We start from the raw sequence: 22699 nt of genomic DNA on the forward strand, positions 1-22699 counted from the left end.
TCAGCTTTTCAGAGCCTTGGAGATGGTGTGAACCGGCTTTCAAACACAGAATGGGGGACAGTCCGTGACATGTTTTAGTGTGGTGCTTCTGTATCACACCAGTTTTTTCTCCAAACTGTGAGTTAAAATTGACTTCTGTTAAGCAGAAAACCCTTCCTGCCACCCCTCCTTTCCTGAAAGTAGCGGAACACCTGGAGAAGGGTGACTTCCACGAGCCAGGCTGCACGGTCTGCGGTGAGTGGACGAGTGCTGGCTCCGTCGTGGGCCCTGTGTGGCAGATCCAGACTGCAACTACGCGAAACCCTGGAATTCACGAGAAAGCAGCCCTCACCGGTCTTTAATCGCCAGTGTCGGTATGAACAGCACTATCTTCCTGTTCCTGGTGGCAATGGATGGGGACACGGTTCCCCAAATGTAAGCTAGACTCTCTAGGTTTAGCCTCTTAGCAGGTGCCGCTCTAGCTGAAGACGGAGGGGAGGGGACTGCACACATTCACATAAGTTAGTTTGAAAATTCTAATTCACCCTTCATCTTACAAGTGAGTCTAGGGAGGTGAAATGATGGCCTCACAGTTACACAGTACAAAAAGCAGGCTGTGACTCCCCGTCCTGTTTCTCAGGATGCCATAGGCTGCTTTTAATTCTGGGCTATACTTTTGACAAAATAATTTAAAGCAGCTTAAAGGAAAAGAGGGAAATCTTTTGAAATCGTATAAATGTAACTGGGAATGTTACCTACATCTTCCAAACTGACGGCCCTGCCTTTTTAAATGCAGTAACTAGATTTAACGGCACTTGACCTTCAATCCTAGAAGTACCTTGCAGAAGCAGAGACAGTGGGAAGTTCCTTTTTCTCTTGTTGATAACAGCCATCTCAGTCATTCAACTTCTTCCCTAACGTAAAGGAGGAACGGAATGCCCTGTGTGTTCTGGCTCCTGCTGTCTCCATGGTTGCAGGCGGACATGCGCAGGCCCAGGCCCTCGCCTGCCAGGGACGGCCCTGGGGAAGCTGCTCTCCCTTCAGGTACAGAAGCCGGCGTGTTCACGTGTTGGGTACACAGCCTCAGGACTTGAGCAGTAAGTCACACTTATCCTTGTAAGGATCTCCGCCACCAAAGCACACAAAATAGTTATCAGAATGTAGGAAAATACACGTATCAGGGCTTTAATCCTCTTAAATAAAATTAAACATTAACATTTAAAATATACCAAGCATGCAGCCCTTGGATTCCTTAAAAAGTCCATCTTACTAGGGAAAAATATCTTCAGGTCATTAGCAACTAGCTGGCTACAGATTTAAACATTTCTATAAAAAGATGAACAAAACAGGCTAAAAGTAACCAATTTTGTCAGACTCAAGTTACTGGCAAAATCAGATGGCGAGGACTGTTAACAGTGCACCCGCTCACTTCTCAGCTCCAAAAGCCAGAAGGCGATCACTTTTAGCGGTGAGACGGTAGCTGATGATAAATGAATTCAAACATGTTCTTCACCAAGGGCATCATAAAATTTTTCTTGGCAAAAAAAAAAGTTAAACCTTTGCCCTTCCTTCACTGAAGCAAGGCAGCGGACGCGTGCTCCGGGAGACACAGAGGACGCGGGGTGGTGGCGACACCAGCTACCCAAACTGCAGGCTCCGCGCAGACCTTTATTCATTTAAAACATGGCGTCACCAGAGTGTGAGTAGACAGAGGTTTTCCTGACACCCCACGGTCCCGTCGAGTCCTGTCGCCCTGCTCTGTAAGCCCGAGGACCTAGTGACAGTAAAAATCAACGAACGGACTCCCGAATTAAGAGTTCATTAACGCAACTTGCTTAATTTTCTGTCGAGCCACTGGTTACTAAGGGCTTCCGACAAGGTTTAGGAAAAGATCAAAAGTATTCAGAGACGAGAAAAGATGAAGGGCCTCGTACGTGCAGCAGTGGGCGGCGCTAGGCCTCCTTGACCACGCCCACCAGGGCAGGCCTCAGCGTGCGCCCGTGCAGCTTGTAGCCCACTTTGCTGACCAGCGCCACGGTGCCGGGCTCCTTGCCCTCCACCGGCGTGTGGAACAGGGCCTCGTGCTCGTATGGGTCGAACCTGGCCCCCAGGGGGTTCAGGCGGAGAAGGCCATGCTTGCTGAACACTTTCTGGATCTGGACCTCGGTCATCAGGAGCCCCTCGTAGAGGTGCTTCAGGTGGGGGTTGTCGTCTCTGATCTCCTCCTTGGGAACTGACTCTGTTGCCTTCTCCAAGATGTCTGCAACCTCCAGCAAGTCCTTGCAGAAGCCCTGGATGCCTGGGCGGAGTCAAAGAAGATATCATTTGCATCCGTATCAACTGCCCGGGCAATTAGATCTCGAAGCCCTACTTCCTTCATGCAAAGGCTGCTGAAAGGCACCTTTTCAAATCATTCGTTTGTCCTAGAATTTCATTGGCTGGACTAAAACCCGAACTTCTGAGGTTTAGACAAGAGCCAGTGAGGTAGAGACAGGCAGCTCAAAGTGCAGACCCCTCACCATCAGCCCTGCCCAGACTGAGAGGGGCATAAACTCCAGAGCCTGTTGTCCCCACGAAGTCCAGCCACACTGCGGCCCTGGGCCCGCCAGGGAGAGGTGGCTGCTGTGCGCAGCTACAGAGCACGGGCCCGGGAACGTCTCCCTGGCTGGGACTGAACTGCTGTGTGATCCTGGTTAACCTCCCTGGGCCTCAGCTTCTTCAGTTATAAAACAGGGATAAGACTATCTAACACACAGCGTGCTCACGAGGATCAAAGTTCTACACACTCAGAGTGCCCGGAACACTCTCAGTACTCAGTAAGCATTAGCAGTTATTTGGCACTACAGGGTAACAGCTTCCAGGACACACCCCAGGTCTTAACTTTAATCTACAGAAGAAATAACATGTTAGAACATTTTACATAAATATGAATGTTTGTGGTTTCAAGAAAACGCTTCAGATGCTGCATGCTAGTGACCAGAGTACCCCTGATGGGTCCCCAAAGGCCACACGGCACTGCGCCCACCCTGGTCCGATGCTCCAGTGTGACCTGCCCAAGTCTTCTCAAGCCTCAAAGGCTCTACTTTATGCAGTATTTCCATGCGCCTGCTTTACAGGGAAACCTAAAAAATTTTTGCCTAATACAACAGTGAGCATCTGTTATAGGTCACCCTTGTGCCATTTGCTGGGGAACTGTTGCCCTCATGGGGTGCACAGGCTTCGAGACAGGCACATGATCACATAGGCGACAAATACAGTCACAAATCACACTCAGACGAAGGCGCACTCACGAGCGCTAAGGACAAAGTAATCTATGAAGGACTTCATTTAGACTAGGGAGTCGGGGGAGGGTTCCGTGAGCCGAGGCCTGGAGAGTCAAGAGTGATCCAAGCATCTGAGGAACCAAACGGCAGCCAGTCTACCACGAAGAGGCAGACCTAGAGAGCCGAAGATTCCAGAGTGGCTGGTGGAACGGGTGGAGGTGTGCTGTAGGCGAACTGCACTTTAACGGCACTTTGGTCGGGCTGTGGGCGGTGATGCGAGGGCTGATGCTGGCCTGGACCAGAGCGGAGGCAGCAGCAGGAGCTGGATGAACCAGAGCCCAGCGACGACCACTCACAGGCGGGGGGCGTGGGCTTGAGGGAGGGCTTCAGGTGACAGACCTAAACGCCTGGGTGGGTAACGGTATCATTTCCTAAAGCGGGGAGAGAGGAAGCACAGGCAAAGGGGAAACCCAGTTTGAAATCCCTGTGAGACACCCCGGTCAGGACACACTAGGCGCAGGAGAAACGCCTGAGCTGGAAAGCGACCCTGTGCGTGGACGCCATTTAGACCCATCAGACGGGCAAGTCCCCGGGGGACACAGTGAGGGGGCGGGCTGGCTCCGAGCCTGGAAGAACCCAGACACGCGGAGGGTGACAGATAAGCGGCCAATGAAGGGGATGACCAGAAAGAGGAAGAAAAACAGGAGCTGAGGTGACAGCACCCAAAACCAAAGTGTTTCAAGAAGAGCAGTGTTCTGTGTTGAATGAGGAAACATGACAAGGCCTGCATCTTAGTTCGCACCGCCGCCACGCGCGCTGACCCTCCGGTCGTGAGCCCAAGGTTCCGCATCTATAACGTGGGGAGATGGCGCCTGGCTGACGGCTCAAACGGCAGCCTTCTATGTTGTCAACACAGCACGCGTGGAGCTGGGAGATGGGCCTTAGCGCCGTTACCTGCTTTGTGGTGAGTGCAGGTCATTCAAGCCTCACTGATCTCAACTGTGAAATGGGAAGGACGAGTACAAAAACGTCCAAAGACGACAAAGCAGACAGTGTTATGGGAGATCTTAGGTGATACCAACGTGCCTCTGAGGCTGCTCTAGCTAAGGATGTGAACCTCAGAGGGCCGACCTGCCAGAGGCCCCTACGGGCTCACACCAAGTCTTCACGTGGAAGAGCAATCGACACACCCCTCACTAGAGGAATCACAGCTCCAAATGCGAGTCATGGGTATTTCTGCTCCTTCCAGGCGACAGCCGACCCAACCTACAAACTGGAGGGCTTGCCACAAGCAGGCCCCAACCCCCACCCCTGGCTGATCACGTCTGACACAGCCCTCTTCTTCCTTCCAGGATCATTATCATACAATATTTAAAGTTTACCATATAGTTTTGCCTCCTCCACCAATTTTTGGCTCCTCTGCCGTAAGTTCTCAGTATCAGCCAAAGCTCGCTTATATTTTTCCTTAAAAAAAAAAAAGTGGGGGGAGGTGTGAGGTGGAATATACATGGATTAAGTATGGAACAAATTCATAGGAAAGCAAATCTGATAAAACAAATTCCAAGTCAAAATACAAATAACATCTATTGTTCTGTTTGAGATTCCGGATTACAGACAGCGCTGCTTAATAAGCAGAAATAACCTGTGTCACAATTTCTAAGTGGGTAATAAGATGGCCGGGTGCCACATTTTCACACAGCCCCTAAGGCCACCCTCACTTAAGTGTGCAGCTGTGGAAAGGACAAGAAAAAGCTGCTAGTTTCTGGGGTTCTGACAGTTCCCCACAAGGAAGGACCATTCACTGCTCAGCAGAATCTCTCAATTAAGGGAATCCTAGAATCCTGGACAGGGGCTGACTGCCTCATGGCCACGCCTTGAGGAGGTTCAGGAGAACCACGAGCCTGGTGGACAGTTTTGGTCGCTACCCTACAGAAGAGGTACAACCCCATCAATGAATCATATATTTTTAACGTTGCCTAGATATGGCTCGGGTGAAACATCTATTGTGTAATAATCATCCGAATTCTGAAATCCTCCTCATTTCTCACAACTTTTCCTGTAATTTCACTCATCTCCTGGCATTTCTATTTCTACCATGCACTCAGTTACTGTGTTGGGCCCTCCCTCTGTTTTCAGCCTGCAGGTGATTCCAATGCAGCCTGAAGAGCAAGGCGTACTAGGCACAGCCCTGGCCTGCTGGTGACCTTGGGAGTGTTACTGAAGTGCCCTGAGCCTCAGTTTCCTCATTTGGAAACAAGGATACTAACAGCTGACTCACAGGGTTGACGTGAGGATTTATATAAGTAAAGGGGTTAAAACAGTGCCAGCATCAGTGCTTGACATGATCATTCTTAAATCCCTAAAGGATCTAATTTGTGTCACCTGTGCTTTTTCACCCAGGGTACTAATCTGTATCACTAACTTGTTCATAAAACTTCCCCTTTCCTATGAGAGCACCACATAGCCACACCTCTGCCCCCTACCCTCATCCTTCCCTAAGAGCCAGCTTAATCAGCCATCCTGCATATTCCTCCCTTGTAAAGACCGTTTTAAGTCTTAATTCAATATAGTCTACGTAGCACATAAAGATGATTCTTATGACAGAACCAGAGCCACAAGGGATTTGGGCCCTATTCCCTTCTTCAGCAGTAACTTGTTGCAAGACCCAACCACAGTCCTTGGACAAAGATGGCTTCAGCCTCTCTTGCCAATAAAGCATGAAGGCTGGCCAGGCATCCTTGGAAGAGATTTACTTGGAGTTCAACAGACCACGTCCCCCAAGAGCCCCATGGACTTACCATGGTCTCCTTCAGCTGCTCTTCCAACTTGACCTTCTCTTCTATGAGCGTCTTCTCTGCAGAGGGAGGATCTGTCTTCTGTCCATTGGGACCCACATCCTCTTCCAAATTCTGGCCACTGTTCTTCTGTTTTGTAGCTGTGCACAGCAGCCGAGGAGAGGGCCTAAGAGAAGCCCACATGCTAGAAATTAACCATGGTCTTTCTGCCTATTAAACTCACACATATGACTTAAATTGGAAAAAACTTAAAACTCTTTGCTAGTGACTCGTGGAGGAGAAAGGATTTATCCTAGATCTAATAAAGGTAAATTGTATATGATGTATGGAAGCTATTTATACAAAATCTTCTGCAATACATGCTTCAACTAATATGTCAATGTACCCAAGATGCAGTGCTAACCTCCTCTTGTTCCTACTCTGAACACTTTCTTCTCAAGTCTGGTCATCCACACCCCACCACATACTGATGCAGCAGCTACTACCGGAGGTGAGGCCCAGTAGTCAGCAAAGCTGGAGATCTTGCCCACAGAGTACTTATAGTCACACAAAAAAGATATCTATACACAAAGAACTATAATCAAGGTTTTAAAGTAATAAAAGAGGAACCATGTGCTTTGGGAGGCTCAGAGAATACTTCCAGCTTTGGGGAAATGGAAGACTATGAAAGAATCTGTGCAGAGGGGCTCTGAGTGACAGATGAGAATTCATACAGGGAACTGGGAGTGGATGAGACACACCCACTTTAGGAACAGGGACCAGCCTGGACAAAGGCAGGGAGGTAGGAGAGCACAGGGGTGGTGCGCACAGGGGAAATACAAAGAGCTCTAAAACTAATCCTGGAAGTGACTTAAGATATTACTCAATCTGATCCCCACATGAAAAAGTTTAAGTGATAAGCCCAAGGTCACAAAGCCATTAACGAATGATGAGAGTCCCAAAACAGATCTCTTCACCAGGCCCAGTGGAGCTCTTCTTACTTACACTGATCCGAAAATAAACTGCATTCAACTTTCTTCCCAGATCAAAGAAAACTGCCTCAATGCACAGGAAAGCTATGAGCGCACAGAACATACGTACAGCATGGCAGAGTGACATGACAAGGCAGCATGTGGAGTGACAAGCTGGAAACAGAATGCTGGTCAGAAAGAGATGGTTGAACTGTTGCTTCCACGATCTGGAATAGTGAGTAGCTACCAAACAGAATGTATTAAACTGCCAACTTAAGATACGGTGCAGGTGTACTATGTAAGAAGAAAGGCAAAACACAGAGAAATACAGAAAACACAGCCCCGTTTTTACAAAGACAAACCAGAAATCCTGAGTAGGTACGTGTCTTAGGCCTGCAGAGAGGACTGGAAGGGTCCATTGGTCTGTTACCAAGAGAGTGTTGTGTTCACTTTTGTGATTTAAAAAAAAAAGGCTGAAGTCTAAAAACGCAACGTGCTGTTGTAAAGCCATCTTATTTGCTCGTTGTCCTGGCCTACAGGGGCGAGAGGGTCATAGCCTTTCTGCAGGTCAGCGCTGCTCTGCAGACCCTCCTGGAGCTGCCGGAGCAGCAGTGTGGTAGCAGAGGAACAGGGCCCAGTCAGAGCCCACCCTGTCCTACACGGAGGGACACGGCGTCCCAGGGAGCTGAGTTACTCTGCCAGCTCAGAGTACAATTCCGCTCTCCTGACCCCTCCATGCGGGTCTCCTCCCACCAACCTCCTTGGCGGAGACAGAAATTAACGCTGACTTGGAGATCGCTTCCCAGGCAATTAATGGTAGATATAAAACCACAAGTTGAGAAAAAAGCCTTTTTGACTTGGGCATTCCAGATGGGTTTGTTCCCATACTGCTCTAAATGACTAACCAAGCCGGCAATCGCACCTTCTCTCCCTCACCTGCCTGGTCTCCCCACCCGCTCAATGAGCTCCTTGCGGGACAAATCCAAGTCTTGCCCACGCAGCTTCTACCCAACGTTTGGCTCAGAGCAGCTTCTCTAATAGATAACCTGGTTCTGGGAAGTTCCTCCAACACAGAAGATGCTAAGCACTTGCTACACTAATTTATGAGTCTGGACTTTCAAAAAGCAGAAACCGCAGGGTTAAAAAAAAAAAAGAAATAATGAGGTGAGGGCACTGACTCATGACCCCGCCGCACTTCTGACCTCGGACTCGGGAGCAGGCAGAAGTGGACAAGGAATCCGTGCTGAGCGGAAAGAGCCCGTGTGCCGCTGCCGGGCGCCCCGGGGACCCGGCACGCGCGGCTCTGCGACGCGACCGGGCTCGCGGCTCGGGTCGGAGCGGTTCGGACTTGCGCGGGGCGCCGTCCCGCCCACTCCGGGCCCGCCGCGCGGGTAGCAGGGTCAGCGCGGGCAGCGAGGCGGCAGGGCAGGCCCCACAGGGCAGGCCGGCTGGTGTCCGCGGCCCGCGTCCGGGAACCACCGCCCACGACGCCCGTGCTCGGGCCGCACCCCGCCCCTCCTGAGCCCGGGCAGCCGGGCGCCTCTTACCTGAGAGACAACGCCAAAGCCGGGAGACTACACCGCGCCAGCCTCACGCACCGAACCGCCATGACTGCCGCTGCCGCCGCCGGCACTGCGCGCTCACTGGGCATGCGCAGAGGCCGCTGGCCCGCCCCCTCGGGGGCTAGGCCACTCGCGCAAAGCCTGTGTTTGCTTCCCCGCCCAATTATTCCCCTCAGCCAATCCACCTCCGCTTCTCTTTTGATGGACAGACTACACGCACCAATAATTGCCTGTCATGACGGAGCACTCTTCCCCCACCATCTGGTGGGAGGGGTCTGAGACCTTCCGGAGCCCCAGGAGGTGAGGAGGTGAAAGGTGAAGGAAACAGCCGGCGGAGACTCCGTGGATGGGCGTGGTCAAGGGAAGAACCAATGGGAGGAAGCGTGGGTGGCTGGGCGCCGGAAGTGCGGGCGCTCTAGGTGGTGTAGACTCGGCAGTGGGCTTTCCTTTGCGGACGCGCGTTTTCCGTTTCCCGCAGCCCTTTTCTCTGGGAGCCGGCGTGGGGCCGTGGCAGCCGGCTGTCCTCTGCTTCTCCTGTGCTCCCTCACAGCCCGAGCTCCTGGAACCGTGCAGGGCACAGGGCGCTCAGTGTAGGCTAGATGCAGGTAGGCGGGCCAAGGGCAAAAGCACGTCTGCAGACAACCGAGGGACTTTAGAAAGTACAGTCCTGGCTGCTCCGCAGAGGCCGGTGGCTGCAGGGGCCTCCGTCGCGATCTGTGAGTTTTATTAACACAAAACCGAAACCCTAGGAAGCAAACGTGACACCACGCGGCAGTCCTGGTGCTGGATGAGGAGAACGTGGGTGTACGTTGTTTTCTTTGCAATCACATCGTCTTCAGTTTTCTCAGAGTAAAACAAAACAGCAAAATATGAACAGCATCTAGGAAAACTGGGGACACAGCTAAAGATCATAAGTCCAAATGTTTTCGTTACTCTAACAAAGGTCAGTGCTACCATATCCCGTCCCACCAAGGAGCCGAGGTGCTGGACGGGGAGGTGATGCTTGTTTTCATACCCCCCTGCCGCTGCCCTCCAGGCTCTGTCCTGACTCCCGCTTCAGCACTGCCTGGCCTGCTGTCCTCTCCACCAGGATCGAGGGCTGGAGCTTGTCCTCTCTGCTAACATGGAGGTCTGCCCCAGATCCCCGGGCTGAAGCCTGTGTTCTCCCCCAGACCCCGGTGCTGCAGCCTGTGGTATCCCAAGTGGAGGGCTGCCTGCTTGTCGTATTTGTGAGAACCAAACCTATGTTTTTTCCCTTTGTTTCCATTAAAACCACTCGTCATATTGAATACCTACTGTGTGCCAGGCCCTGTGCCACCTGCTGTACGAGGCAAAAAGCCAAATCCAGTGGAATATTCCACTGGACAAATGGCCCTGTATATTCATTAGGGGCTGGTGGGAAAAAGGAAGTAAGACTGAGGGTAAAGAGCTTAAAAAACATAGTGGGATGGAATGTATGGACCTTACTTGGATCATGATAGAGCAAACCAACTGTAAAAAAGACACTTCTGAGACCATAGGGGGAATCTGAATATAAATAGTTTTGGATGACAGTAAGGAGCTACTGATACTTTCCTTAGGGAGAGACAGTGGCCTGGTGGTTAGGTAAACATGCCCTAATTGTTTAGCGATGCCAATGCTGAGTGTTGGAAGTGTTTACTGTAAGTTGCCACAGTGTCTGAAGTTGCTTTATGATTACTCAGGTGAAAAAAAATGAGGATCAGAGAAACACAAGTGGCAAAATGTTAAAATGGTTGAGATGGACGAAGAAGAGTGTGCGGAATTATGACTACTGTGTGTGTTTGAAGTTTTCTGTAACAAAATTTAAAACATGTCCTGTTTCTCACTGGCTGTGACCTTGGGCAAGGCATTTGTTCTCAGCATTGATCCGCTCACCTGTAAAACTGGGATTATATAATTTATTGTGAGGTTTAAAAGAGGTGCAAATATGCACTTTCTAATTCTTCTTGGGGCTCAAGGGAATCAGGTGGGAACCCTGCCCTCAGTAGCTCACAGTGCCGCATGGGGCAGTCAACAGGTAGTTACAGCCGCTGTGTCCTGAGACAGAGGAGCACTGGTGGTTGCAGTGGCAATGTTTCTGGGGACACTGAATTGCCCTGGATCCATGCCAGACAGGAGGCGGTGCCCTGGGTGGGCGTCTAACCGTGGATTTTCCTGAACAGAGGCCTGTCTGTGCTGCCACCTGGTGGCCACATTGGGAATTACTCCCTTGGGAGCCTGCTCAGGTAGGTAATCCCCTGAGGTCTGTAACTTCATCACGCCACTGCAAATCATCAGCACAGGGAGAGGAAGACTCCTGGAACAGCCCTTGGAACCTATTTCCAGTAAAAGGAGTGGGCGGCCCGGGCTGGGAGTGCAGGAAGAGCAAGCTAAACGGCCCCCAGTAGGGATGGGGCAGTGTTTAAAAGAAAACACCCTCAGGAGAAGGTCGTACAGAAGGTGGGACGGCATCTGGGCAGTGGGTGTGATGCTCATGACAGCTGAGGGCCCGTGAGCGCCAGGCTCCATGCAGGTGCCCTCTCGTGGACCAACCCACCTTGTAGCAACTGGGGGATGGGGGACGGGCCAGGTTAAGCCACACACTGGAGAAAAGGCAGAGTCTTTGCGTGTTTTTCCCAGCTAATTCCAGCCCAGGTGACCGTCAGGTCTGAAGCCGGAATCGTCATTTATCTATTCCATTATGTGGCCACAAGCTGTGCCATCATCTTCATCATCGTCATTGTCCCTTGGGAGGGACATGGATTTTCATCCTTTTATCCAACTCTGAAATAAGCTAATTAAAAAGAAAATATGGGTATGATGGTTGTAGTAGACAGAATTCTAAAAATAGCCCTCCGAATACCCACCCTCTGGTTATTCAGTCAAACACTAATCTGCGTCCCGCCGTGAAGGGACTTTGCAGATGTAGTTGGAGTCCCCAGTCATGTGGCCTTCATGGAGGTCACCTGGTGGACTTGACCTTGGTGAGCCTTTTAAAAGCAGAGAGATTCCCCCCATAGGCGAAGTCATGGAGCTTCACAGCATGAGAAAGACTCAGCTCACCATGGCTGGTGTGAAGGTGGACAGGTCTTGGGAGAAGGTGGCCTCAGGGAGCAGAGTGCAGGCCCCCATCTGGCCACCAGCGAGGGCTTGAGGACCTCAGATCCGCTGGAGTCCACCGGCCATCTGAGCAGGCCCCAGACCACAGCCCAGCCCGGCTTTGTGAGATGCCCAGTGGAGAACCTCCCCACCCCGCAGCTCACCAAGCCACAGAATGATTCCCTGATGTGGCCACTGCTTTCATCCTCTCCACTTTATTCTGTCTCAGTACTCAGGATGGATTAGCCAGAAACCTTGTTCCCATCTGCATCACGGAGTCTCATTCTTGGCCCACTTTTGTTTGTTCCAGTGCTTCAGGGGACACTTTTCCCCCCAGCCTCCACTGGGAAGAAGTGGAGTCTCCTTGGTTAAGAGATTTCCCTGAAAGGGGGACCTGACAACTGACAGTAGGTTTCATCCCCCGTTCCTCCTGAGCACACGGGCTCCAAACGGAAGCTTTATGTTCTTGGTAAGAAATGCCACCAGAAGGGGCCCCCAACATTCAAGCTGAAATAGCTTTCTGCAAAAAGTTGCATGAGGATCGAGTAAATGCAGCCTTAACTGGCAGCCATCTCCCCGAGGGCATAAGGAGGCCAGGTAGGGCTTATCATGGGTACCATGGGTACCATCTTCCCCTCCCACAGAGACGCCCAAAGGGCAGGGAAGGAGAGAGTGGGCGGCCAAGTCCTGAATCCCGAGGAGAGCGTCTTAAAAAGCCTGTGACTATAACTCAATAAAAAAATGTTAAAAAAAAAAGCCTATAGACATGAGAGAGCATTTGAATCTGAGGCTGATTAAATTTTTCATCACAAACCCACTGCGATTTCAACTCTCCTGCGAGTTGGTTGAATCTGCCATTAGCCGGAAACGGAACTGTGAAAAGCGTGAGGGTTGGCAGGAGGGACAGTTTCTCATGATACAAATGATAGATGCTTATTATAGAAATACTAGAAAAAGTAGGGGAGGGTATGGTTCAGTGGTAGAGTGTGTGTTTAGCATGCATGAAGTCCTGGATTCAATCCCCAGTACTGCCAATAAACATAAATAAATAAATAAACTTAATTACCCCCCCAAAGAAGAAAAAAGAAAAATGCCTAAAAAATTAAAAATTAAAAAATATGTACATAGTAAGATAATGTAGGAATATTCACCTCTCCCCCTCTGAATTCCTCTTTCTCTTGTCCTGGTTGGGACCTTAGGCACCTGCACTGTCTGTCTCCCCTTGACCCCAGCCTTAGATTGATCACAAACCCAGAACTGGATCAGGAGGCATCTTGAGATGGCAGCAGTGACCCTGAGATGAGCAGAGAGGAAGTGGGTCCCTTCGCTTGCATCACGAGGCTGATGATGCTCACGTTATTGTGAGAAGCCCGGCTCAAAGGCAGAGGGGCTCTCTGGAGCTGTGGCTGAACCTGGGGTGCTTCACAACCTCCTTTCCCGCCGCTAGTAGCCTGGGGTGGCTGTCAGGAGACACGGACACGGATACAGGGACCCCCATAGGGGCAGCGGGCGCACCTGCCTCCGCTCTCACCCCAAAGCCCTCCTGGAACAGGAATCAGAATCCCTTGGGGGGAGAAGGGGTGGAACAGCTTACAGGGCAGCCATGGGGTGCACATCCTCTCGAGAGGAGTGATGGGATGGGGAAAGGATGCAGGGTCTCAGGATGGGGACGGTTCATTGTCTTGTGGGGGCTTCACTTTGAGGCTGGCATGGAGGGGTCCTTCCAAACCCTCACCTCTCAGGGGCAGCCTCTGAACCCACCCCGCACCTCTCTTCACATGTGCCCAATTCCAGCTCCAGTGGGTGGAACTGGAGTGGGGAGGCTTGGGCCATGCCTGGAGGAAGGAGCTGGTGTGGGAGGATGGGGAGCCTAGTGAGTCTGCCTGAGGCCACGGGGACCACCAGGGTGGGGGGGGCCACCAGGGTGGCGGGGGACTACCAGGGGGGGACCACCAGGGTGGGGGGGCACCAGGGTTGGGGGGAACTACCAGGGTGGGGGGGACCAGAAGTGTTGGGGGGAGGAGGCCCCAAGGACAACCAGCGGGGCCTCCCTGGGGGCTTGCAGGGAAGGCTGGCCTCAGGCCCTGATGGGGGGTCTTTGTCACCTCTCAGGAAGACCCTCTCCAGAGGAACCCACCCTCCTGCCACCCCCTGAAATGTCAGGCCCCTGCTCAGGGGCACCTGCAGGGGTTGGTAGTAAGCAGGAACAGGTAAATGCAACGTCCTTCTTTCCAGAGCTCATGGCAGCATCTCCCCTGGGCCTTGCCTTTTCCTCTCCAGATGCCCGGTCCTCACTGGGTCCTTCCCCTCCTCGCCCTCGAGGGTCACCCTAAATCTCTTCTCCCTTCTTACACACTGTGGATGCCACACACTGCCGGGCAGCCGGCAGTCCAAGTGCAGGCTGCTGTCCCAGACCGTGGGAAGGGAGGGACCAGAAGAGAAGGTTCAGGAGGGAAGAATGTTCGGAGCAGCTGACAGCAAAAGACAGTGAGCACACACCTTGCGTTTTTGCAGGCATAAGCTTCCTCTAACCTCAGTTTTCTCGTCCATCTAGCTGAGCCATCCCTCACTTCTGCTCCTCTTCTTTGAATGTCTAAGTCATGGTCTCCTGGGGGCTTTACTGGGCACCTTGAGTCTTCATCACCTTTTCCCCGGAGGCCTTAGGGATTTCAGGCCAAGGTGGCGCCCCACAGTGCTGGAGTTCTCAGGTGAGCGGCACGTCTACTGCCAGAGCCCTGCTGCCCGGCCAGCGCCTTTACTGAGTCGGGGGGAGGGAGTACAGGGGAGAGAAGGCCGGCTTGGTTAGTTTATTTGAAACAGGCTCTGTCCCTTCCTAACTGAGTGGCCTTGGACAAATTGCTTAACCTCTCTGAGCTTGTTTCCTCACCAGTGAAAGGGCGATCCTGAGATTATACAGAGGAAAGGGCACAGGTGTGTGAGCGACTTCTGTCCCCGTGGCGGAGGTAGGTGGGCCTTTTCCAAAGGCTGGTCCTTCCTTTGGTAAGCTCACCTCCCCAGGGCTGCAGCTGAGTGGTCCCAGGATGTGGGCACCCCCACTTCTGCCTCGGTGGTGGAGCAGGAAATGCTGCAGCAGTCACCTGGGTTGTTCTGTCCCTCAGCCTTTAGACTCGAGGGTTGGCAGTTTCGGATTTCTGATTGGGACCCAGTTTGTAAATCAGGATAATCAGAGCCCAGTAGGGCTGCGGCCCTGGGAGGAAGTCACTGCGTGAAGGAGGAGGTGAGCGCGCTGTGTGAGAGGATGCCAGGGGCGGCTCCGGCTGGTCTCGGGGAGATGCTGAGTGGTCCAGAGGGGCCCTGTGTCCGCAGGGTGCATGATGACCCGTCAGTGCGCTGGCTGCCCCGCCCTCACAGTTGCGCAGTCATAAGCATATGGCCTGCCTGCCACATTCGGGGACCACAGGATAGATTTTGTGGGGCGTGTGTTCATTTATGGGCTGTGATTCAGCATGGGGGTGGGGAGGGGAGGGGATGGGTGGACACGGATACCAAGCAGCCGCAGGGTCTCTGGACAAGAACGGAGATGGGTCATCAGATCTGAGGGGTGGAAACAGGAGGGGGACCTGGAAGAAGGAAAGAAGGAAGCGCGGTGACACGAAGCACCATGACATGAGGGGACGTCCAGCACCTCCTCCTGCAGGCTCCGGCTGCAAGGTGCACTGGGAGACTGGGGTGGGGATAGCCACTGGGTTTGAGTAGACCCTTAGCAGGTCAGTTAGGAATGCGTTTAGCTGCAAGTCTGAAAACCTGACTACTGGGGATTCAAACCAGTAGGAGTTTATATTCCTCCTGTAAGGAACATAACGACATCCAGAGGGAACAGCACCTGGCATGGGTTTGGCTGCCTCATGACACTGCCAGGGATGAGGCTGCTGTGTCTCCGGACATCACATCAATGTCCAAGGCAGGAAGATGGAGGACAGGAAGACCTTTTCCCTTTGTGATCTTTGCTTTTGGGGTCAGAAAGGGAAGCTCCTCTGGCAGTCCCCTTACATCTCATTGGTCACCACTGGGTCATATGCCCACCCTTTAACCAATCACAGGCCAGAGGAATATGGTGCCAGGACTGGTGTAGACCAATCACAACTCACACCTTTCATGGGCAGACCTGCCTTTGCTGAGATCCTGAAAGCTTCAGGTGCTGCCTGCTGCCTGTGGATGTGGAGGGCAGGGATGGGGTGGTGCCCGGGGTAGGCGAGGCTGTACAAAGTCCACGCACACGTGACCTTCCCTAGGTGGGATCCTCCCCTGACCCTTGTAAAGATGGAGAAGAGAGGACACAGTCCTGCAAGCAGGCCACACCCGGCTGGAACTTGCCCCAGGCCACTGCTGTCCACCTGGCCCTGGCAGATGCTGGAGCTGCGACTCTGGCAGGGAGGGGCCCCGTCAGTAGTAACTTAGGCAGCCCCAGCCGGAGGCTGGAGGCGCTCTGCGCCATCTCCATCGGTGGCATCCCTGGCTTACACACCTCCAGCAATGGGGAGCTCTCCACCTGCACAGGCCTGGCGGCTCTGGCCAGGCCCTATGGGGCATAGGAAGAACCTCTCCATCCCTGGGGAGGCTGGAAAATAGACAATGGAAACTCAGCCAGGAAAGTTTTATGCGCCATCTATGCTATGGCCATGGCGAATAGAGAAAGAGCTTAGAAAAATGCAGCCTTTGATCCAGGCCCAGGGGTCAGGAGGTGGACTTGTCCAGCTCCTGGCTTTCAAGTTGCTAAGTGGGAAAATCTCTGCAATCCTCACCGCCCCTCTCCCCAGGCTTGTCCCTGTCCCTGTGGCTGTGTAAGGCTGAACCAGATCCAAGGGGGTCTTCCGGTGTCCCCTGACCCCGTCTCTCTCCCCCTCTGCTATCTCTGTCCTCTCATTCAAGCTATGAGTACTTAAAAAACACTTTTGAGAATTTCCAAGGCCTGCATGGAGCTGCCAAGAAAATAGCAGATTCTGGGAAACAAACAGTTGGCAATGATCCTTCAGCTCAACCAAGGGGGGTCGGAGGAAAGATTCACCCCCACCTCCCTCCAAACTCTCCACCAAAGACAGAGCCCCACCCCCAGGAGGGTCCCAAGTGGGGGCCGATCTCAGTGGGGTACGTGAGTGCAGAGGCTGGCAGGCGTTCATTCCCCCAGGTGGATGAGAAAGTGGGTATTGCTCTGATGGGGGGAGGATGTGAGCACTGGAGGGGACTGTCATCTTTTCCAGACCCCCTGCCAACGTGCGTGCTGGCCCGCCAGGTCTGGTTGAGAACAGAAACGGCTGTTGGTGGGGAGGCGGGCAGAGGCCACAGAGTGCGGACGGCCGAGAGCCTTGCAGGCTCGCCGCGCAGCCGGGAGCCCTGGGCCCTGCGGGCCCTGTGGGCTGGGCAGGGTCACCTTCCTCCCTCCCTCCCTCCCTCCCTCCCTCCTCCTGCGCCAGCGGGGGGCTAAGGGAACTCACTCTGGAGGGGACAGCTCCCCAAGCCTTGTGTCCTCATCTCCAAAAAGGATCATAGTTCCCAACTCGGCTGAGTTTTGCTGCTGTGACAAACGGTATTTCATACGTGCACTTTCATTTAAATGTCAAAACAGCTCTTTGTGGTAAATAGTATCATCTCCATTTTATGGGTGAGTAAAACCGAGGCTCAAGGTTAAGTCAGTTTCCCCAGGGTGAGTAGGTTAGAGGGAGATTTAGGATTGAGCCTGGTCTCTTATTCAATGACAAGTTCCTCCCAGAGGGGTGTCCCCGCCCCTCAGTAACCGTGACTTTGCACAGGTTGCTTTTCCCCTCTGTGCTTCTCATCTGTGAATGGAGACAGACCCTCAGGGTTGTGCATCTCAAAATGTGAAAGTCAGCCTGGACTAGAGGCCCTCTGCCGACATCCCGGGCTGCGGGGCCTGCTTGGCTCCCCTGACAGAGCGCACGGACCGCGGGGCTCGGACAGCACAGGCTCGTTTTCTCACAGTCCTGGGACCGGGAGTCCAGGTCAGAGCGCTGGCGTGGTCGGGATTCTGGTGGGCTTCTCCTCCCGACTCGAGGTTCACTGCCTCCTGGCTGGGGTCTCCTCCTCTTCTTAGGGGGCACTAATCCCATCAGGGGCCCCACTCCCATGACCTAATGACCTGACTACCCTAAAGGCCCACCTCCAAGTAGCGTCTCAAGGTGGGAGGGGTTAGGGCTTCAACATGTGAATTTTGGAGGGACACGAACATCCAGTCCACAGGAGACCCCTCTTTTTCTGGGCTCAGTACCAAGTGCCAGAGTCTGAGTGCCCCCTCCTCCCCCAACAATGCAGCTTTTGTTGCTGTACCTGAATCGCATCCTGTGTTTGCTTCCTCTGCTGGCAAGAAGCCATGAGTGGTCTTTTCTCTGTTGGTGACGGGTTAAGGGGCAGAGGTGAGGCCGGAGCCTGCTGTGGGCACGTCGAGTGCAGCTTTTATAGTCATCAGGAAGTCTCTAGAACGGTCCACCCGAGTCACTTCTGTCTAGCCCCATGGCCATTGTCCTGGTGGTCCAGGATGGATCCTGTTGGTCTCTAACACACCTTCCACGCAACATCCAGAGGCATCTTTCTAAAAGGCAGGTCTGACTTGGCAACCCGCTGCCTAAACCCTTCCACGCCTCCTCGTTGCCTTCAGGGAAAACACCTCTGCTTCACACAGTCACAGGGGCCTGCAGATCTCGTCCTTGTTCTCCTCTGCGAGGTCACCTCTTCCCTGCCTTCTCCCTCAACACCAGGCAGATAGCATGGATTTTGGCTCTGGACCCTGGCTGAGATCCGCACTCCGTCTGAGAACTTGTCTCCTCCCTCTGCTCCCCCTTCTCTGCCTCAGACCCCACCTGGCTGCCTCCCCAGCCCCTCCCACCCAGGCTGGGTCAGGGCCCTCTGTGCATACCCGTCCCAAGAGGTGGGTCAGTGCCACACCGGGCTCCGGAGCCTAGCTACCTGGAACTCAGCCTGGAGACCCAGCAGGTTCTTAACTTCCGCGTCCTCCCCTTCTGCATCCTCCCAGCCCCTACCCGATGGGGAGGCTGTGAGGGCTGAGCGAGGCGCTGATGCACAGAAGGGCTTAACCCCCTCGGTAGGCAGCCCCATCAGCACCCGCAGTGCGAGCCGGGCTGGCCCTGTGGGCAATCAAGGAGGCTCACAGGCACTCAGCACGCAGTCCGACCTCTTAACTGTACAGACACAGGCTCCCTGAAGGCCAGGCTGTGATTTGTCCACCCCACGGTGTGGCCAGGGCCAGGGCTCGGGCAACATGTGTGCAAGAGGCTGAAACCGTGGGTCCGCCTGCTGCCTGGTCCACAGCCGTTGTCGGAGTGTGGGATTCCTGTGTGAATACACCTCGGTTACTTTCCATCCTCCTGTGACTTGGCTTGGATGACTACCTTATTTTGCCTAAAAGACTAACCATTAGTGATTCATGTGCAAGGTCCCAATGGGTCAATACTAGTCTGGCAATTGTTCCCCTTACCTTCCTCCCCCTCCCTCCCATGCCCCCCTTCCTTCCCTTCCTTCCATGTTAATTTAAGTCCCTGGTTTTGGTGTTAGGTGTTCAGGTTCAGCAGTGAATGAGCTACCCACCTGCCCTTATGCTATGGTCTTAATGGGTCACTTAATGGGTGCCTCCAAAGCAGTCACCAGAGGTGGTGTGATGGTGCAGGTGTGAAGGAGCATGGAGGTGAGCGGTCTGGCTCCTGCACTAGTGACGATTGCAGGTGCTGAGCTGGCCCTGGGCTCTGCCAAATTCATCCCTTTCTCATTGGACAATGATGGAAATCACTGCCCACCTCCAACACGGGCTGACGCCTACGCACCGGCCTTTTTGAAGACCAAACAAAACGGTGGCTGTGTGAGATCCCTGTAAAGAGCAACGGCTGCGAGGTTTTTGATTTAGGGAATCCTACCTTCCCGTGTAAATGAACTTTTCTTGTTTAAGTATTTTGTAAGTCGCAAAACTAAAACACGTGCGTTGAAAAAAGCTGAGCCACGCGCAAGCCGGTGAACAAAAGGCGAGCGGGTCCCGTCGGAACCCCAGGAGGCAGCCCGGCTACCAGGGCCGGCGCGCTGGCGCAGTCGCATCGAGCGGGCGGAGGGCGCGGCCGCAGAGGCCGGGCTGGGCTCGCCGAGGTGCGGGCGCTCTCCGAGCTCGGCTCTGCCCGGCTTACACTGCGGGAGAGAACCATCTCCGCCTTCTGTGCGGGGGTTCCATGCTGCTTACCAGGCACAGCCTCGTCCCGAGCAGTGCCGGCCTGCTGCGCGGCTGTGGCTTCAAAGCCGGGGCGGGGGCGGTGGTGGTGGAGGACACTTAGTGCGCATGCGTGATTCGCGCCTGGCGTTTTGCAAAGGCCGAAAGGAAAAAAGGAGCCGTGACTCCTGCTAACAATTCCAAGAGAGATTTTCATGGCAAACAGGTTGTGTCAGCCTTCCCTGCTTCGTCTGCTGAAGTCACTTAATGCCTCCCATTCGATGTATTTCAAGTCCTGCTTTCCAGATTTTTTAAATTGCGGTAGAATACACATAACATAAAACCATCTCAGCCATTACACGTGCAGTTCAGTGGTATTAAGTACATTCACATGGTGCACTTAATGGCACAACCATCACCGCCATCCATCTCCAGAACCTTTCCATCTTCCCAAACGGGAACTCTGTCCCCATGAAACAACTTCCCATTCCTTTTCTCCCGGCCCCTGGCACCCACCATTCTGCTTTCTGTCTCTAGGAATTTGACTGCTCTGGGGACTTACAGAAGAGGAATCATACAGGATTTGTCCTTTGGTGAGTGACTTATTTCACTGAGCATAATGTCCTCAAGGTTCAGCATGTTGTAGCAGGTGTCAGAATTTCCTTTTGAAGACTGAGTGTCATTCTGTTGTGCGGATGGACTACATTTTGCTTATCCATCCATCCATCCATCCAGGGACACGTGGCTTGCTTCCACCTCCTAGCTATTGTGAGCATCACTGCTGTGGACATGGGTGTGCAAATATCTGTCCTGGTCCCCGCCTTCAGTTCAGTACACCCACCCAGATTTTTCACACCTTCCAGGCCTGCTGCTAGGTGGTGAGGATAAAGAGGTGAGAGGATGAAGCACCTGTTCTCAGGGAGCCATGGCTGGAGGGGAAGGCAGAAATCCACAGGTGATGCTGCTGGGTGGGAGATGCCAACTGGTCCTCTGAGCAGCACTTGGACTTCCTAAAGTCCTCTCACGTCTGTTACTCCATCACTTGCTCACGGGTGCTGAGAAGCTGCTATGCGTATCAGCTCCTTTTTTTTTTTTTAAATGAAGGTACTGGGGATGGAACCCAGGACCTCACGCATGCTCAGCACGTGCGTAACGCTAAACCATACCCCCACCCCCTCAGCTGCATTTTATAGGTGGGGAACCAAGTCACGGGAGGATGCAATGCCTTGGGTGAGATCACCTGGTTAGTCATGAAGCTGGTGCCAGAATTCAGGTCTACGGAACCCAATTCACCCAGCTGCTTTCAGAAAATCCCCCACGTGGCTAGTTTAGATATTTTTGGCTGCACCTGCAGGTGACAGAAACCCAGCTGACACTGGCTTCAGCCGAGGGGGTTGATGGTTCGTGTAATTAGCACGGCCAGGTGTTGGGCTGGTTCCGGGCTCTGCTGAACCTGGGGGCGGGAGGCTGCCTCAGTCTCTGTCTCCTGGGTCTGCCTTCGTCTGGCCCTTGGCTTCATTTTACAGTTTGTCTGGGCAGCTGGAAAAGCTGACTGTCCAAAATCCAGGCTTCTGTGGTCCTCTGAACTCAGATCCCAGAGCAAGCGAGAGCTCCTCCACTCCTCTTGCCCTGGGGGCCCGAACTTATGAGACCTAGTTTGGTTCCCAGGCCGGGGCTTGAGCCAGTCTTGGGCCAAGATTTTGGATTGGCAGGTCCAGCCCATGAAGGACAGCCCAGCAGGCCCCCGGAGCGAAGGAGGAGTAGTAGGAGGGCAGGAGAGGCTTGGACGTCCTCACAGCACAGGGAGGGATTGGACGGCAGAGGCCGGATGAGAACAGAAAGAAGGCAAAAACACAAAAATCGGCTGTGGGTATCAGAGGCCCCACATGCTTTTCATCTTCACTGTGTGCGCACTCACTCTGAGGATGGATTGAAGTAGAAATAGCTGCCTTTGCAAGCACCCTGCTGAAGCTTGTCACCCAGACAGGTTTCTGTAGGAAACCTTTCATTTTTTTTGGTATAATATTTTAACTTTGGTTCTTCAATGTGCAGATACAGACTTCTGCCAACTTTCTCTCCCAAGCAGAAGAGCTCTTCCATTTCCTTCCCGTGGTCACCCATGGGCTGGACCTGTGCCCATCCTTACCTCTGACGTGGATATTATTATGCACAATTCCCTGGGTGAGGCATAAATAAAAGCAGTGTGGGCCAGAGTGCTTTACAACCCAGGAAGATGCAGGAAACGTGGAGGAATCAAGTCACTGTTTAATTTTCTGTGTCCACACTTCCGGCAGGGATTCGGGACCCTGGCAGCCAACTCTGCTGGGACTTTCTGCAGAGCTGTCCTCCATGGCACCTCCAGCGCCTGCTCCTCAGAGAAGCAATGCTGGGTGGCCTGGCTGGGGGGTGGCAGTGCAGTGAGGGCAGTGGACGGAGGAGGTCTCATTCTGGGGACGCTGTGTCTCAGGGTTATGATGGTCCAGATGGGGAGTGAGGAAAAGCTGGCATGGGCAGTGGTGCCACTTTCTGAGGCTGATGGAGGGGGAGAATTCCAGATCGACAGTGCGGAGTTTGCAGTATAAGTATATCGCACATAATGCATGGGGCGTGCTTGTTACTCAAAATCATGTGTTGCTTAATCTGACATTCAGATTTCACTGAATGTCCTATATTTTCATGTGTTAAAACTGTAACCCTGCCAAGGAGACAAAGAGGCCCGCGCGAGAGAGTAAAACTCGGGGACCATGCCCACGGCCTCGGGAGGATCAGCTGTCCCCAGGCTGCAGCTGTGTTCCTGATGGCTTATGTCTGGGTTACTTTATTCCTACCCAGCAAATTGCTTCCCTAGCTCTCAGGCAATTTTGTTTGT

General features: G+C 53.2%; 1 protein-coding gene across 1 annotated transcript; it reads right to left on the reverse strand.

The window, feature by feature from the left end:
• Positions 1-1138: 1138 nt before the first annotated feature.
• On the reverse strand, positions 1139-8680 carry GRPEL1 (GrpE like 1, mitochondrial). Its single transcript, XM_006213063.4, has 4 exons — positions 8535-8680; positions 6041-6203; positions 4625-4706; positions 1139-2278 (listed from the first exon to the last, which is right to left on the reverse strand). The coding sequence occupies exons 1-4, from the start codon at positions 8636-8638 to the stop codon at positions 1932-1934; spliced, it is 696 nt and encodes a 231-aa protein (XP_006213125.3). The 5' UTR covers positions 8639-8680; the 3' UTR covers positions 1139-1931.
• Positions 8681-22699: the final 14019 nt, after the last annotated feature.

The sequence above is a fragment of the Vicugna pacos genome, chromosome 2 (assembly GCF_048564905.1).
Source record: "Vicugna pacos chromosome 2, VicPac4, whole genome shotgun sequence".
NCBI lineage: Eukaryota > Metazoa > Chordata > Mammalia > Artiodactyla > Camelidae > Vicugna > Vicugna pacos.

Excerpts from the sequence above, each read along its gene's own strand:
- GRPEL1 (XM_006213063.4), bottom strand. The coding sequence starts at position 8,638 with ATGCCCAGTGAGCGCGCAGTGCCGGCGGCGGCAGCGGCAGTCATGGCG. Across the intron at positions 6,204-8,534 it reads GCTTTGGCGTTGTCTCTCAG|GCCCTCTCCTCGGCTGCTGT; the intron begins GTAAGAGGCGCC and ends GGCTTCTCTTAG. Across the intron at positions 2,279-4,624 it reads GGAGGAGGCAAAACTATATG|GCATCCAGGGCTTCTGCAAG; the intron begins GTAAACTTTAAA and ends GACTCCGCCCAG.